This window comes from Magnolia sinica, chromosome 12 (assembly GCF_029962835.1).
Source record: "Magnolia sinica isolate HGM2019 chromosome 12, MsV1, whole genome shotgun sequence".
NCBI classification, from domain to species: domain Eukaryota; kingdom Viridiplantae; phylum Streptophyta; class Magnoliopsida; order Magnoliales; family Magnoliaceae; genus Magnolia; species Magnolia sinica.
Genome location: NC_080584.1, coordinates 5,577,760 through 5,594,654, shown reverse-complemented (window position 1 = coordinate 5,594,654; position 16,895 = coordinate 5,577,760). Strand labels below are relative to the sequence as shown.

General features: G+C 38.8%; 1 protein-coding gene across 2 annotated transcripts; it reads right to left on the bottom strand.

Annotated features, from left to right (window-relative positions):
- Positions 1-666: 666 nt before the first annotated feature.
- Positions 667-4,207, bottom strand: LOC131220831 (uncharacterized). 2 transcript variants are annotated; one of them, XM_058215679.1, is made up of 2 exons: positions 4,151-4,207; positions 667-2,206 (listed from the first exon to the last, which is right to left on the bottom strand). In XM_058215679.1, the coding sequence occupies exon 2, from the start codon at positions 2,175-2,177 to the stop codon at positions 900-902; it is 1,278 nt and encodes a 425-aa protein (XP_058071662.1). In that variant the 5' UTR covers positions 2,178-2,206; positions 4,151-4,207; the 3' UTR covers positions 667-899. The 2 variants fall into 2 exon arrangements, with proteins under 2 accessions (XP_058071662.1, XP_058071663.1); XM_058215680.1 differs by lacking the exon at positions 4,151-4,207 and adding an exon at positions 3,495-3,848.
- Between the last annotated feature and the right edge of the window lie 12,688 nt (positions 4,208-16,895).

Genomic DNA, 16,895 nt, shown 5'->3' with positions numbered 1-16,895 from the left:
TACAGCGAAAGCAATGTTGATTTGTGGAGCATTCAAACTGCAGAGTGTGACGGTGGATATCCAGGCACTTAGAAATTACTTACAAATTGAACCTCCGGTTTAAATCAATTCAAGCTTAACTGTCCAAATCATGTTTTCTAGTTTAACTGCATCATGAACAAAAAATTACTATTATTTGATTACCTAAATATTAGATTGCTTGATGTCTAATCAATGATTAAAAACGAAAAATATCCAGGTGACATTATATGGCACCCTCGCTTTGATGCTTTGGCCGAAAAGCTAGATTGGACAGATCAACAGGTGGACCTTCTCTGGGAGCTAACTTGGTACTTCTGGATCATTGCATTAGTGTCTGCTTTCCACCAAACAAATCATTTGCCCGTGGGACTGAGGCCCGCGGATCGGCCATCCAAACAGCCTATCTAGTGGGCCCTGGAATCATGGAAGATATAGAAAATCTTCCAGACTGGTGTAACAATGGTTCTCAGCTGTCAATGAATAGAGAAAATGCCCAACATCAACAGGTTTAGGATCTTCAACCCTTCCACAGTAAGTCCCATGAAGTCAGTGACCTACCTTAGCTTTTCCCATAGATATAAATACATATATCTAATGCAGCAGACAAAATTACATACTGTATATTTGAAACAACAAAAACAAAGATACACAAAGAACAATCAACCATGATAAAGGAACTATGATCAAGAGCAGCAACAGGATGGAAATCAGAGAATTTAGAATCATTTTGGGATGATTCTTTTCTCCTCATTTTCCATCAATTTAAAGTACTGAGAAATGTACAAATGTAGAAATAATACAAGCTCACGTGTATGAATCTTTTATGGTTGTTAGAAGGACAACATATGTATAAGCTAATAAGGGGCAACATAGATAAACTAACAAGGGAGGCCGAGTGAAATGGCATGGATAGCCATTCCAAGGCCAAGCGAAAGGTAAACCAGTCCAAGAGCAACCCAAATCAGCTTCTTTGCCGCAACAACCGATATGGGCAATGGCGGAAATAGGATGGAGAGCATAAGAAGTGCCACGCCGAATGCGAAAGTGGCAAAAATGGCTAAAGTGTAGACAATCGAGAGGAGTTCGTGGTGAGGGAGGTTGACAGGGAGATCTGCAACAATCACAATGGAAGCAATGGTAATAGCAAGGAAAGAGACCTTGAACATCCTCTTCTGGACCGGCTTCACATCTGCTAATTCTCCATCCCATGGAAGGGCCCTAGCAGCCACAATGAATGATAGGGGCACCTGTGGAAATAGAATGTAGTGGAAAAGAAAGGCCATCCCCAATGTGAAAGTGATGAAATTGGCTACAGCATAAGCAATGGAGAGGATTTCATGGTGAGGGAGGCCAACAGGGAGATCTGAAACAATCCCAATGGCAGCAGCCATAATAACAAGGAACGGCACCATGAACATCCCCTTCTGGGCCTCTCCAACCAATGCAGGGGCCCCAGCAGCCCTCATGGTGATGAACTTGCTCTTAAGGCTGAGTGAAAGGTGATCCAGTCCAGCAGCCACACCAACTAACTTCTTTGCTACAAAGACTGATAAAGGCACCTGAGGAAATAGGATGAAGAGCACAAGAAGTCCCATCCCCAATGTGAAAATGGCGAAATTCGCCGCAGCATAAGCAATGGAGAGGAATTCATGGTAAGGGAGGCCAACAGGGAGACCTGTGACAATCCCAACCGCAGCAACCACAATAACAATTACCAACATCTCAGACATCATCTTCTGGGCCAGCTTCATGTCTGCTGATTCTCCAACCAATGGAGGGGCCCCTGCAACCCTCACTGTGATGAACTTGCTCTTAAGGCTGAGTGAAAGACGACCCAGTCCAGCAGCTACACAATCCAGCTTCTTTGCCATGAGGACTGATACAGGCACCTGCGGAAATACGATGAAGAGCACAAGAAGTCCCATCCCCAATGTGAAAGTGGCGAAATTCGCCACAGCATAGGCAATGGAGAAGAATTCATGGTGAGGGAGGCCGACGGGGAGACCTGTGACAATCCCAATGGCAGCGATCACGATAACAATCACCAACGCCTCAGACATCATCTTCTGGTCCAGCTTCATGTCTGCAGATTCTCCAACCAATGGAGGGGCCCCAGCAACCCCCATGGTGTACTTGCTTGCATCATGACCCTCCATCTCTGGTATTCTTTCTGTTGAAAACTATCCTGAATAAAACCTCAAAAATATCAGAGCAGAGGGACACCCCCAAAATAGACTTTCTTAATAGATATACTTCTACTTCCCAATTTAGCAAAACAGAAATACAGAACACTACAAAAAGGGAAATTTGGGTGGAGAGATTTTCTATACAAGGAACCAGCAAAACAAAATCAAATTCAAAACGAGATCTGCAAACCTTATATATTTCAGTGGGTTTATCATAATCATTGTATCAAACATCACATATGCACACTAATTATGGATATTGAAGTTAATTTAATAATTAAATTCAAACTCCTGTAAATAAACTACATAATTTCAATGCATTACTATTTTTGGAATACAGGGGATTCCAATCCAAGCTTCCAAACACAACTGAATCATTACCTTGATTTGGAATCCAAGCTCCCAAACTGCCCTTTAGACTCAAAATCATGGATCAACAAGAAAATACAGCAAAATACATACAATTTCATTTGAAGAAGACGAGATTACATACAAACAGAGCAAGGAGAAGCTCTCTTGCAAAGGATTGAAGAATGAAAATGATGAAGAGAAAAAGAAGAAGAATCAAAGAAAAATGAATCCATAGCAAAGATAACTTTCAGATTTCAATTAAGAACAGGAACTTCTTAAAAATCACACAACGAGTATTGTAAAATCCCTCCTATCCCTATTTCATCTCTGTTTGGACGGCGATGGATAGCAGATGTGATATTCCATCCAGGGGGGTTTCAGGACGGAGGGATTGCGAAATCCGGAAGCGGATGGGCTAGTGTACCACACACCAGCTATATAGCTGCTGTAGGTACGTGTCGTGCTAAGACGATCACTGACGCTCTTCGAGCTCGAGTTGTACGAACGGCTCAAAGGAGATCAAAGTTACATGGGCCTCATAGTGATGTATTTATTATACCTACACCGTTCATCTATTTTTAGAGATCATTTTAGAGCATTATCCAAAAATCGAATCATATCCAAAGATCATCTGCACCACACCACAAATAGCAGCGGAGATAATGATTTTCACCGTTACAAAATTCGTAGGGCCCACCATAAGGCTTATTTTCCATCCAATCTGTTCATAAGGTCACAAAGACCTGAATGAAGAGGAAAAACAAATTTAATACTGATCCAAAACTTCTGTGACCCCAAAAAGGGTTTCAATGGTAGACGTTCAATCCCCCACTGCTTTTTGCAGGGTGGTTCAGTTGATAGTTAGATCTGTCTTAGTTTTCGTCTAAAGCCTTAAGACGAGCTCAAATGTATGGACGGTTTGGATATAACACATACCTCATGATCATACCCACAGAACTTGCTGACGTAAATACAGCAGCTATATAGCTGGAGGTACACCAGCCAATCCGTTTCCGCAAAATCCCTCCTTTGAACTCCCGCTGTCCTCCTCAGTCTATCGTTGAGGGATGGATGGATCGCATCCGGAGCTGCTCGTTGTTGCATGTCCAGTCGTAGAAGGGAGAGAGAGCGAAGTAATCGAAGACGAGGTTGCGATCGAGAGGGTACGATTGCAGCCACAGCTGGTACTTGAAGCAGATTCCGGTCATGTCCGTTCCCGGCGGTGGAGGCATAGCCGGTTTCCCATCGAAGCTTGGGTTTCCAGCAGCCGGATTTGGCGGGGGTACCGGCGTCACCAAAAACAGGAGATTTGAAAAATCAGGCCGTTCCATCCGGCCGGCCAAACAGGCCGTAGCAAAGATAACTTTCAGATTTCAAGTAAGAACGGTATCTTACCAGAAATCAAGAAAATGCAAAGAAAGCACTCGATCTACTATTCCAATAAAAAAAATCCAGAGAAAAAAAAAAGAAAAAAGAATCAAAGCAGAACAAAAAAAATACTAGAATTGAAAAGGGAAAAAACAGGAGATTTGAAAAATCAGGAATCCCAAACCAGAAAATGCTACAATGGAATATCCAAGAGCAAAGCGAACCTTTATCGAAGGAAAGACAGCTTCGCGCGCAGAGAGAGAGAGAGAGAGAGAGAGAGACAGAGAAGGCTTGGAGCGCGTAAGAGAGAGAGAGGGTGGGCGAGCAAAGAAGAGAGGAGGGGGGTTTTGCAGGGAAGCGGATTGGAAAAATAGAGAGAGAGAGTGGGCGAGCAAAAGTACCTCACACCAGCTATATAGCGGCTGTATTTACGTCAGTAAGTTCTGCGGGCCTGATCATGAGTTATTTGTTATATCCAAACCGTCCATTCATTTCGCGAGCTTGTCTTAAGGCTTTAACAAAAACATACTACAGATCTAACTATCAAGTGGACCACACTGAAAAAAGGGGTAGAGGATTGAACGTCTACCATTGAAACCTTTTTGGAATCACAGAAGTTTTGGATAAATAGGAAGGAAAAAATTTTCAGGTCCTTTTGACCTAATGAATAGAATGGATGGAAAATAAACGTTATGGTAGGCAGGTGAAAAAAATTATCTCTGCTGCTATTTGTGGTGTGGTACATATGATCTTTGGATATGATTCATTTTTTGAATAATGCTCTAAAATGATCTCTCAAAATAGATGAACAGTATAGATATAATAAATACATTACTGTGGGGCATATGTGAATTTGACCTCCCTTGAACCGTTCGTACAACTCGGAGTTCGAGGGGCGTAAGTGCTTGTCTTCGAGCGACCCGTACCTACAGCAGCTGCATAGCCGCGTGAGGTACACCAGCCAATCCGCTTCCGTTTTGTAGAGAGGCAATCACAGCTGCAACGGACGCGGATTGGGTACTGCCACACTCTAGGTAGAGACGGACAGTCCTTTAAGGAGAAATGTGGGGCCCGTTATAATGTAAGTGTTTTATCCACGCCGTCCATACATTCAGAAAAATTATTTTATGAAATTATCCCAAACATTAGTAAGATTGAAGGATCAAGTGGACCACATAAGAAGTAATGAGGATTGAACGCCTACTATATAGCAGTTTTTAGGGGACACATTATTTTTTGGATCAAGTTGATATTTATCTACTCCCTTCATCCGGGTTTATGTGACATTATGAACAGGTTGGATGGAAAATAAACATCACGGTTGGCCCTGCAAAGGTTTCAACGGTAAGCATTCAATCTCCACTGTTTTTTTTTTTTTTTCAAAGGCTCGTTCACTTTTTAATGGCCGGCGTTTAATCCCTACTCGGTAGTCCACTTCAGGCATGGATAATGTGCTTATACCCTAAAATAATCTAGAAAAAATTAATGAACAGGTGGATAAAACACTCAATGTATGTTAGAAATCCGATCCGTCCATCTGTTTTTAGAACTCATTTCATAACGTTATCCAAAAAATGAGATTGACAAAAAAAAAACTCAAGGTCACGCGAGAGATAATATTAGAGAAAGAAATTTCTACCGTTGAAGCCTTCATGGGCTCCACATTGATGTTTTTATGCTATCCAAACCGTTTATAAGGTCATTACCTAATGGGATGAAGTGAGAGCACCAAAAACTTAGTTTTTATGGCTATAAGAATTCTTCAACGGTGCTCACTGAATTTCCACTGTTTCCTCTTGTGTGGCCCATTTGAGTATTTAGTATATATTATTTTTGGTCTCACGTTCTAAAATGAGATCCCAAACGGATGAACGGAGTAGATTTCTCAAAAATATCTCAGTGGGCGCCACCCACCGTCCTTTCTAGGGAATTTCCTCCGGAAGGCTTTAGCATATTTCTGGAAAGGCCTTCGGCATAAAGTTCCTGGGCAAGGATGTTGGGTAGGGCCCAATGAAATTTATGTGAGAAATCCATTCCGTCCATCCTTTTGGCTAGCTTATTTTAAAACATATGACCAAAAATGAGGCAGATAAAAAAACTCAAGTGGGCAATCAAGAGGGAAAATTAGGGAAAGAAATTTCAACCGTTGAAATCTTACTGCGCTCCACCTTCGTGCGCTTCGCGTCTGCTTTTCGTGCTGTGAAGAACAAGGTCTCAGGTCCAAACCGTTAGATCATTCGTTATAGGCCACCCAGCTGATAACTTCACATTTGTTTGCATTCAACATCTACGCCAACTACAAGTATCACTTCCAGCAACCATTACTCATTTCGTTCATGAAATAGTCTACAGTTGTATTTTTCAATTTTTCAATGGCTTAGACATTATTTTCTATTGTGTGGCATAATTCATTAGCGTTAGACCTGATATTTGTAAAAATCTATATTCATGGTAGGTCCAATCTATTTAATGGGTTGGATGTCAAATAGACTTAAAATATGGGAATTTATCATCTGGGTGGACCATAACTTAGGTCCAACCGGTTGAACTTGAGAGCTGCTCTGGGTGAAGGAACTTGCTTGAGCATCACGCCTCGGTTTCAAGAAAACCGCTTTACTCTCCATTAGCGGATTTTCTGTAGCAGACCCACCCGCCATTTTTTTAAAAACGAGCCGTTTTCAGTTTTTAATTTTCCTTGCGGCAACGCGGATTGTGGAGCGAGGAATTCACAACGCTGGAGTAAACTCACTGGGGCCCACCGTGATAATCCACACCGTCCATCTGTTTTTTTTTAGCTCATTTAAGGGCATATGCCTAAAATTAAAGGATATTTATGAGCTCAAGTGGACCATATAATAGAAAACATGGAGAGTAACGTCCACCGTTGAAACCTTATTGAGACTGACATTAGTGTTTGTTTGTCATCCAACCTGTACACAAGGTCACATAGACATAGATGAAGGGAAAACGCAAATATCAGCTAGATCCAAAACTTCCATAGTCCCTAAGAAATTTTCAATCGTAGGTGGTCAATCCCCACTAATTCGTATGGTGTGGTCCCCTTTAGATTTGGATATGCTTAAATGTTTTGCCTTATACTCTTAAATGATCTTAAAAATCAGTTGAACGGTATAGATAAAACATGTACATCATGGCAGATGTCATATGGCTTGGGCTACTTGGTGCCAGTTGTAACTTGTAATAATTAGGTGCGCCTTGCATTACCCAGTTACCATCTTGAACGTGAGGCTTTGGTTAACACATATATTGTATATTCAAGCCATCATTCAAACTCATTTTAATGCATGAGCTAAAAAATAAGGTGGATTCAAATCTCAGGTGGACAGTACCACATTATACAATAGGGATTGACCATTAAAATTATGATGGGTTTATATAAAAGTTTTGGATCAATCTGATATTTATTTTCTCCCTTTATCCAGATTTATATAATTTTATTAATGGGTTGGATTTCAAGTATACATTACAAAACATTACAATGGGTCTTAAGAATTTTTTAACGGTGGGTGTTCAATCACAGCCATTTCCACCGTTCAATCACAGCCATTTCTTTTGATATGATCTCCCTGAGATCTGGATCTTCTTTGACAGTGTAAATATATAATACACGCATCAAGGTGGGTCCCACGGTTAAGCCGGCACCGTATTGGGTGAGGCCGGGGCTGCACCGAATCTGCTTCCCTCACACGTTCCGTCAGGTGCATGGACGGTTGTCTACCGGCCACGTAGAAAAATTGACAGGTCTGGAATCAAGAAAGAGGTCTTTTGGGAAGGGATTGCGTGGTGTGCCACGCAACATCGACTTTGGTGCCTAGTTGATATCATTAAGTTCTGTGGACCCTATCATTGTGTAAATGTTATATCCATACCGTCCATTAATTTTTTGACATCATTTTAGGACATAGAAGAGAAAACTGATCCGGATCCAAATATCAAGTGGACCACATCACAGAAAACAATGAAGGATAGTGACGACCACCGTTGAAAACATCCTACAGCTAAACATGATATTTATTTACCATTCAACTTCTCATAAGGTCATATGGACTTGAATAAAGAAAAAATGAAAATATCAGCTTGATATATTAATCTGTTGTCCCCAACAAGTTTTCAAATATAGGCATCCAATCACCACTTCTTTCTGTGGTCCACTTAAGCTTTGTTATTGCCTTCGTTTTAAATATATGATATAAAAAGATCTCCCAAGATGTATGGATACGTGTATATAACGTGTACCATCCTTCTCTCGTTTAGGAAAATAAATAAATAATTAAAATTTAAAAAATTAAAAAGTGAGTAACGACCAACGACTAGTAGCAGCTTGGATTGTCTTAAATGCATAATTAATTAATGTTAAATGCACGATGATTTACTCTTTTCCATGTAATCCCCACAGTGATGTGATACTCTGCTGGAGGGAGTCGGATTAGCTACTGAAGTCTGGCCCCTACCATGAAGTATGTAATGTATCCACGCTGTTCATTCATTTAAAGATTTCATTTTAGATCATGAGTCAAAGAATGAAGTAGATCTAAATCTCAAGTAAATTCCACCGTGGAAAACAATTGAGATTGAACACCTACCATTAAAAACTTCTTTGAGCTATAGGAATTTTTGATCAAGTTAATATTTGCATTTTTCCTTATTTCATGTCTGTGTCAACTTATAAACAAGTTGGATCTCAAATAAGCATCATGGTGGGCCGTAGGAGGGTTTCAACTGTGGGTGTTACTGTTCCCACTATTTTCTGTGGTGGGATTCACTTGAGTCTTATTCTTTGGCTCATGACCTAAAAGTATTTCTCTAAGTGGATATATGGTGTACGGATACAACACATACATCATGATGTCCTGATGGGGGCACAAAGAATGTGCTGACATCACTTCTTAAGCCAGACTCGCTACTGTCGGGTTCAGTAGCTAATCCGCCTCCGTGCTGGATTGGGCCACTTACCCATCATATATGCCAGTCATCGAGCAACTTGCCTGCGACTCGACCCAGGTACACGAGCGGGGGACGCGGTTTGGCTAGTGTCGCTGCCACCAGCCTGGTGGCTAGTGGTAGGTGCTATGTGGGCCCTACTATGATGTATGTGTTTTATCCATGCCATCCATCCATTTTTACATATCATTTTAGGTTTTAATCCCAAAAATTGAGGGTATAAATCTCAGGTGGATCACAGCACTGGCAAACACTGGTGATTAAATGTCCACCATTAAAATCCTCATAAGGCCCACTGTACTGTTTATTTGACATCCAATCTGTTAATTAGGTCATATAGTAATAGATGAAGGGAAAAATAAAAATAAAAATCAGAGATCAGCTTGATCCAAAACTTTTATGGCCCCCAAGAAGTTCTTAGTGTTGGACATTCAATCAACAATGTTTCCTATGATGTGGTCCACCTAAGATTGGTATATACTTCAGTTTTGAGCTCATATCATAAAATTATTTAGAAAAATAGATGGACAACATGGATGAAACACATACATCATGGTGGGCCCACAAAGCATGGATCCAGCTAATCTGCTCTTGTGAGTGGGACTCTGACCTTAGGCCCAACTTGTTGTATGCACTGTATATCCACACGGTCCATCTGTTTTTCCAGCTTATTCTAAGGCATGGTACCAAAAACGAAGCAAATATAAATTTTAAATGGACCACAAAATAAGAAATTGTGGTTATTGAATGCCAATCACTAAAAACTTCCTAAGATCTACTGTAATGTTTTATTGACCATCCAGCCTATTGATAAGGTCATGCCCACCTAGATGAAAGAGAGAAACAAAAAACAAATATGAGCTTGATCCAAACTTTTATGTCCTAGAATTTTTTTTTAATGATCAATAATCACAGTTGGTCCACTTTCAATTTGTATCTACTCCATTTTCTTGGGACCATGCCCTAAAATAAGCCTCCAGGTGAGCCCTACAGTCAGGGTCTCACCCCATAGCTGGCTCCAGAGTTGCAACCAAGTCACACTCCTTCACCATGCACAGCTTGGATTTTCGTATGATGGGCAACATATATTACAAATTACTTCCTATTCACCAGCCTTACCGGAAATCATAAGGTAAGGTCTTGCTAGGTATATCTGATGACTATATAGAGTAGTATCTGTATAGATGAATGGTGTGGAACATAGATGTCTATACATACACATACACCATCCCATCATTCACTTGGTGCGATGGTGCATTGCACTTTATCTTCTCAATATGATTCGCCCAATGAATTGATGTATACATTCCTAGCATAGTTGGTTCAAAAGAAGGTGGACTGAACCATAAATGGACCGTAACTTTTGATCCAGGTATCATTATAGGATGCATAACCTATCAATCTTTACTGAAATGGGTCATCCAAGGTGAATTGATCCACATCTATCCATTTCGTAAGAAAATGCGCGGTTTCAGTTAAAAAACAATTTTTTAAGAAAAATTACTATTTTTAATATATATATATATATACACACACACACATATATATTAGAGTTTTAGATTTTTCTTCTTTTTAAGAAATAACTTGTAATAGGACTCTTTTATTTAAATTTTATTTGAAAATTTTATTTTTAGAAATTAGGCTTTAGAAGAATTTTATTAGAATTATAATTTTTATTATGGTTAAAATTTTGATAATTACGAATTTTAGTTTTTTTTTTTTTTTTAAAATCTATATTAATGGTGTAATAGGGACACATGGAGAGTAGACAATTATCAATCAATAAAGTTATTTTGAATTTTTTAGAATTAATTTATATTTTTTCTTGTAGATTTAAAGCATCTCTAGGAGTACAGAGAATTAAGCTTCCTGGATTCTGAGTAGTTATCCATGAGGAAGGCAGCGCTCGAACTCTACACATCCTTCCCAGCATCATGAATGTCTTTTGATATTTACAATTTATGGTGAAATGTCTTCTACACATCCCCTATAATATACGTATCACATGTACATGTAAAAAGTGGAATCTTCGCACTTAACTGCCTACGCTAAATATGGACCACCAATCTCACATGATGTGAATTATGACTGGTGGCCCACCTCTCCACAACTGATTGCAATATTATTAAATCAAATGAGCTCGAATTTAGTTCCTTACCATTTGTAGCCATATGAAGTACATGAATCTGAACTGCCTCACATACGCATAATAATTACCAAGGGAACTGGCTTTAACCCCGCATAACAAGATTAACAAAATTTCTCCGTGAATTTAATATCTTCAAGTAAGATAATAGAAGGGTCTGGCTCCACGGCTCAGTGGCAAACTGACTCTGTTTCAACACAAATCTTGAAATCAAGTGCCCATATGGTCTGGTTTGGGTTTAAAGGAAGGATGAGAGAATGGGATAAACAAAAATACGAATTTCAATTTGGTACTGGTTAAAGGAGAAAGACAAGCAGAGTTGGTTATCAAAAGAAGACTGAAGTCTAATGATCAAGAAAGTGTCCAGATCAAATCACTTTCCTATATATATATATATATATATATATATATAGAGAGAGAGAGAGAGAGAGAGAGAGAGAGAGAGAGAGAGAGAGAGAGAGAGTCATGATCACATGTTCACACCTTTGCACACGTCTCATGCGCACAAAATTCAAATGATTCATGTGATGCGCCACCCCCATAAAACTCCTAAGCCCAACTTTCAGGTTGATAAAAAATTCTGATGAGCCATGGTAAAGAGAGGCAAAGTTGGGCTCTATGCGCATGAGGTGCCACATCACATATCAAAATGTGCTCACAAGTTCTTGTGAGACCTGAGCATTTCAATATATTGAAGGAGATTTTTTTAAAGCCGCTATTGCTTTTAAACTATTTCTTCAAGTCTATTGTACACTTTGACCGGAGTATTTTGGTATTGATGGATGAAATAACTCCTCTTTTTTATCTGAAAACTTTCTTTGCATTGCTTTCAAAAGGTTTGGGAAGTTGGGTGAGGCCGGCCTTATTGATACTTGTCATGAATATGAGCCATTCATCATTTTCATCATCTCAGTTTAAGCTGTGGGCTCTTTGTGGTACTTCAAAAAAGTTCAGGAAGGTGAGGCTGACCTTCTTGATACTTGTTATAAATACGAGCCATTCATCATTTTCATCATCTCGTTTTAAGGGCGCTTTGTGGTACTTTCAAAAAGTTCAGGAAGGTGAGGCCAACCTTCTTAATACTTGTCATAAATATGAGCCATTCATCATTTTCATCATCTCATTTTAAACTGTGGATTCTTTGCTGTACTTTCAAAAAGTTCAGGGAATAAGGTGGGGCCGACCTTCTTGATACTTGTCATAAATACGAGCCATTCATCATTTTCATCGTCTCATTTTAAGCTGTGGACTCTTTGCCCTACTTTCAAAAAGTTCAGGAAGTAAGGTACAGCCAACCTTCTTGATACTTGTGATAAATATGAGCCGTTCATCAGAAGAGTGGGTCCTTGGTTTAATGTCATAGAAACTATCAATGGTCATTCTTTAAGCTTTTATGTCAATTAAACCATTAAAGCAGTGTTCCCAATCATATTAGAATATCATTCCCAGTGGTTTTCTAATGTAATCCCTGATCTAAAATTTTTGTGGTACCATGAAGGTTTGAAAGGTCTGGGTTCAATATAGACTGTCATCTGCTACGGTGTGGCCCACCTAAGCTTCAGGTTTGGATCATTTTTTGGCCCAAGCCCTAAAATCATGTGAAGAGAATGGTAGATAGCTTGGATCTTTTGCAATGAATGGGATGAGGCAGGACATCTCACACAACTCTCCACCAATGACGTTTTCATGCAACCATTAATTTTGGTGGGCCTACCTTTGTAATGTTTGTTGTAAATCCGAACCATCCACCATTTTCACCAGCTCATTTTATGATGTGGGCTTTTAAGTCATCCAAACCCTTAAATGATATTTCCAACCCTTCAAAGTGTCGTTGTTAGTGGGTTAAATGTAATTACAACCCACACGCGCACGCACTCACACCACAATGGGTGCTCGAACCCGTGACCCATATCGAAACTCTCGTGAGTCTACCACTGAGCCATATATGGGGTCGCAGCGATTTGAAGGGCTTGGCTTCAACGTGCACTCTTACCTGCTGTGTGGCTTGCCTGAGTTTCAGATTTGGATCATTATTGTATCCAAGCCCTAAGATCATGTGAGGAAATGGTGGACGGTTCAGATTTTTCTAAAAAAAAGGGACCTATGATCAGAAACACGATTGACTAGGACACTACATCAGAGATGCGACTTCTTCTTGCAACCTTAATTTTAATGGACCCACTTATCTGATACTTATGGCAAATCCAAAACCGTGCATCATTTTCACCATTTTATGAGAATTATAAGAGTTGTTGTTCACAGCTAGAGTGCTTTGTTTTGGGATTTGTGTGGAAATACATGCATGGCCGTGTTCAACAAGTAAAAGGCAAAGGAACCTTTTCCAACCTTATCACCACAACTTTTAAATATCAAAAGGCAAAGTATATTTTTAGAAATTTATTCATGTTTAAAAATCATTTGTGGAGAGAAATTTTGGGTTAAATTTCGTTAATAAAAGGGAATTTTCAAAAACATCTTTGACTTTTCATATTTAGGAAATATTTCTGTGGCCTATGGATGGTGGATGAAAATTCTTATTTAGTTCATCATAAGTCAGCCAGATTTCTTTGTCCCTGTCAGTGACGTGTGGTTATACATTCAACGGTTGGAGTGAATTTCAGGTACACATCACAGTGGGCCCTACCAAAAATCAGCCATGGCTGTCTCCCAACTTTCTGACCAGCCTGAGCCCACTGTGATATATATATATATGTGTGTGTGTGTGTGTGATCCACTATGAACATTAGATACATAATCCAACATTAGGCTCAATGCCAAAAATCAGGCTAACTTGTCATTCAAATGGGCCACACCAGAGTAAACAATCAGGAGAAGTGTCCAATTTTGATTTTTTATGGGTCCACTGTGAGGTTATGTGAAATCCATTTGAACCATCTAGGCCCAAAAATTAGGAGAACCCATGATTCAAGTGGGCTACACAGGACGGAAATAGTTTGGAGGGTGCCCTATAAATTATTTCCAATCATGTAATCTACCCGAGAGTCACATATGCATAGATGTACACGACATCTGAATTTTGAGCCAGGCATCTAAAATTGGGTTACGGATCTGATGGTCAGATTGGATTACATTCGTAAGCTGTGTCCAAACTGAATCACAGCGTGGCTCAAAAATCAGGCCTATCAACTCTTGAAGACAGAATAACATTTGTGGCCACATGATCAGCCTACCAGCCTGAGTTTTCCATCTTACTCGGATGAAAATAAAAATCTCAGTTCAACCATTAAATATGATTTTTTTTTTTCGTTCACTGACCGATTGGTTAGATTTTCTAATAAATTATGGTTCAGTGGAGCTCACAAGAAAGTTTCACAGTAAAATAGTGACTTGACTCATTTCTAGACCAGTTGAGTTGACTCGTTGAGTTTCAATTCTGATTCACGGTGTTTTAGAATTATGGTTTTATGAGAAAATCTAAAATTTTATTATTGCTGTGGCCCATGGGAATTTTATGGGCCACTGATCATTTGTATATAGGTTGAAATAATGGTTTTGATCACCCGATGGATTGAATGGATTTACTTTTACATCATAGTGGGTCCCGCATACCCTGAGTGTCTGCATAAAACAGGTGTTGGACATGATTCCAGCCTGATTCAAGTACCAAGATTCAAGTTGCGTTTGGATTGATGGGTGCACTCTTATCAAACAACTGAAATGGAAAAAAATAAATAAAAATCCAACGGTCCAAATTCAGTGGATCTGTGTTAGATACTTATGTTTTGTCCGATAATTATTTGAGTGATCCACCATTCTGATTTTTTAAACGCAGACTATCTAAATTGTGTGTGAAACATGGAGACAGTTTAATTAATTTAATATATAAAGGTATAGAATTTATATGAACCCCCGTATGGGACATACATCGTTTTCTCCGCACGAGAATTTGTTGGAATATTTTCTCTTGATATTTTACGTGTTTGACATTTTTCTAACCATCACTGAAAATAAAATAAGATATATATATATTTTTTTATTATTATAAGTTAATAAGTGGTTTTAAAATTTAATTAAATTTAGATAAAAATGAATTTATTCAAACTTTAAGATATGTTTTAATAGTACTTTTACTTTTCACTTTTATTCTTTAGGGCCTATTAGGTTTTCCAATTTCCACCAAATGCAAAGTAAATGAGCCATCATTATCATTTTTTTGTGTTTGTTTAGATATAAATTATAGCTTGTAAATCGAGAGACAAATACACTTCTAAAGGGTTAGGTAAAGTACATTATAATCAATACATTTCCACAATATACAACTATCATTTTTAGCAAAATCATCATCACAGTCAAATATAAGGGTGTGTTTGATTTTTCAATGCCTGTGTAAATACCCTTGAAATGTGTAATTATTACCATTTCACCGGTTTGAAAATCCATCTGACTTTCTACCTTGGAAATCGGTTCAAAGAATTATTTTAAATTTGTGGACCCCAAGGTGATGAATATGATATATTCATTCCATGCAGCCGTTTTAACACAATATTTTAAGGCAAGAGCCTAAAGCATGCTTTAAAATGAGGCAGATTGAACACTCAAATGACCCACACAAAAAGAAACAGTGGCCGTGAAAGGTTTTTAATGGTAAGTGTTCAATTCCCTTTTTCCAATGGCGTGGTCCACTTGAGCTTTCAATATGCCTCATTTTTTTGGCTCATGCCATAAATTCATCAGGCATAATATATGAATGGTGTGGATAAGCAATACGCATTACAGTGGGACCCACAAATATGTTATGGCGTTCTCCATTTTTGTGTCAAAAATGCATGTGGTCAAATCAAACATGGAAAAGAGTGAGGTAAATACAGAGAAAATAATTATTACATATTTACATGGTATTTACCAGTGAATTGAAAAATCAAACAAGCCCTAAGTGAAATAATCATTACCCATATGCATCCATTTACTATTATAATTAGAAAACTAAATAAGCCCTTAATTTGGAGGCAGACTGGGTACCACCCTGTTCTCTTGTGCTTGGAGCAAGCGGACCTCTGATGGACCCACCATGATTTATGAGTTTTGTCAAAACCGTCCATCTAATTTGTCATATAATTAGAGGGTATAAGCTCAAAAATGAGGCAAATCCAAGTTTCAAGTGGACCATACCAAAAGAAGAAGCAGTGATAATTATGAAGCTCAACTTTCCTAGGGTCGACTTAGATGTTGACTTGCTATCTAACCTTTTCATAAGGTTGCATAGACTTGGATGAAGGGAAGTGAAAATATCACCATCGATCAAAAACTTTTGCAGCTCCCTAGAAGTTTTTAATGGTGAGCATTTGATCCCTACTGTGTAGTCTACTTGAGATTCAGATCTACCTCATTTTTGGGCTTATATCGTAAAATGAAATACACCATTATTAATGACCCACATGCAATACACATGTCCTCCACATACTTTTTAAAAAAACCTTTTTAAACCACTGGGCCGCTTGATGGATGCAACAAACCTCCTTTATCAATTTTGGAGATGCCAAGACTTATGCACGTACCACATCTCTAAAGAACCTAGAAGAAGAGAAATGTACTCACATACAACAGTATAGATGGACATACAACTTTCCTAATGCACCAACGGGTCATATTAAAGGTAGTGGCACTGCTCATGCATATACATATACCATACCGAGAGACAGTTCACCCATTCATATTTTTCTATACAGGTGGAGGTCCTAGTTTCTTTGAACCTTTGTCATGACTCTCTAGAAGTGTCTCCTACGCAATAAAGAAAGGTATATCTTTGAAAATTTCTAAGAGAGATTTTTTATATAAAGGAATTAGTGGGGGAGAGAGAGAGCTAAGAAAACCTATGAACCTGTGTAAATATAGGTATATTG

Bases quoted from the DNA above. Each gene is read 5' to 3' on its own strand.
- LOC131220831 (XM_058215679.1), bottom strand. From the start codon at position 2,177: ATGGAGGGTCATGATGCAAGCAAGTACACCATGGGGGTTGCTGGGGCC.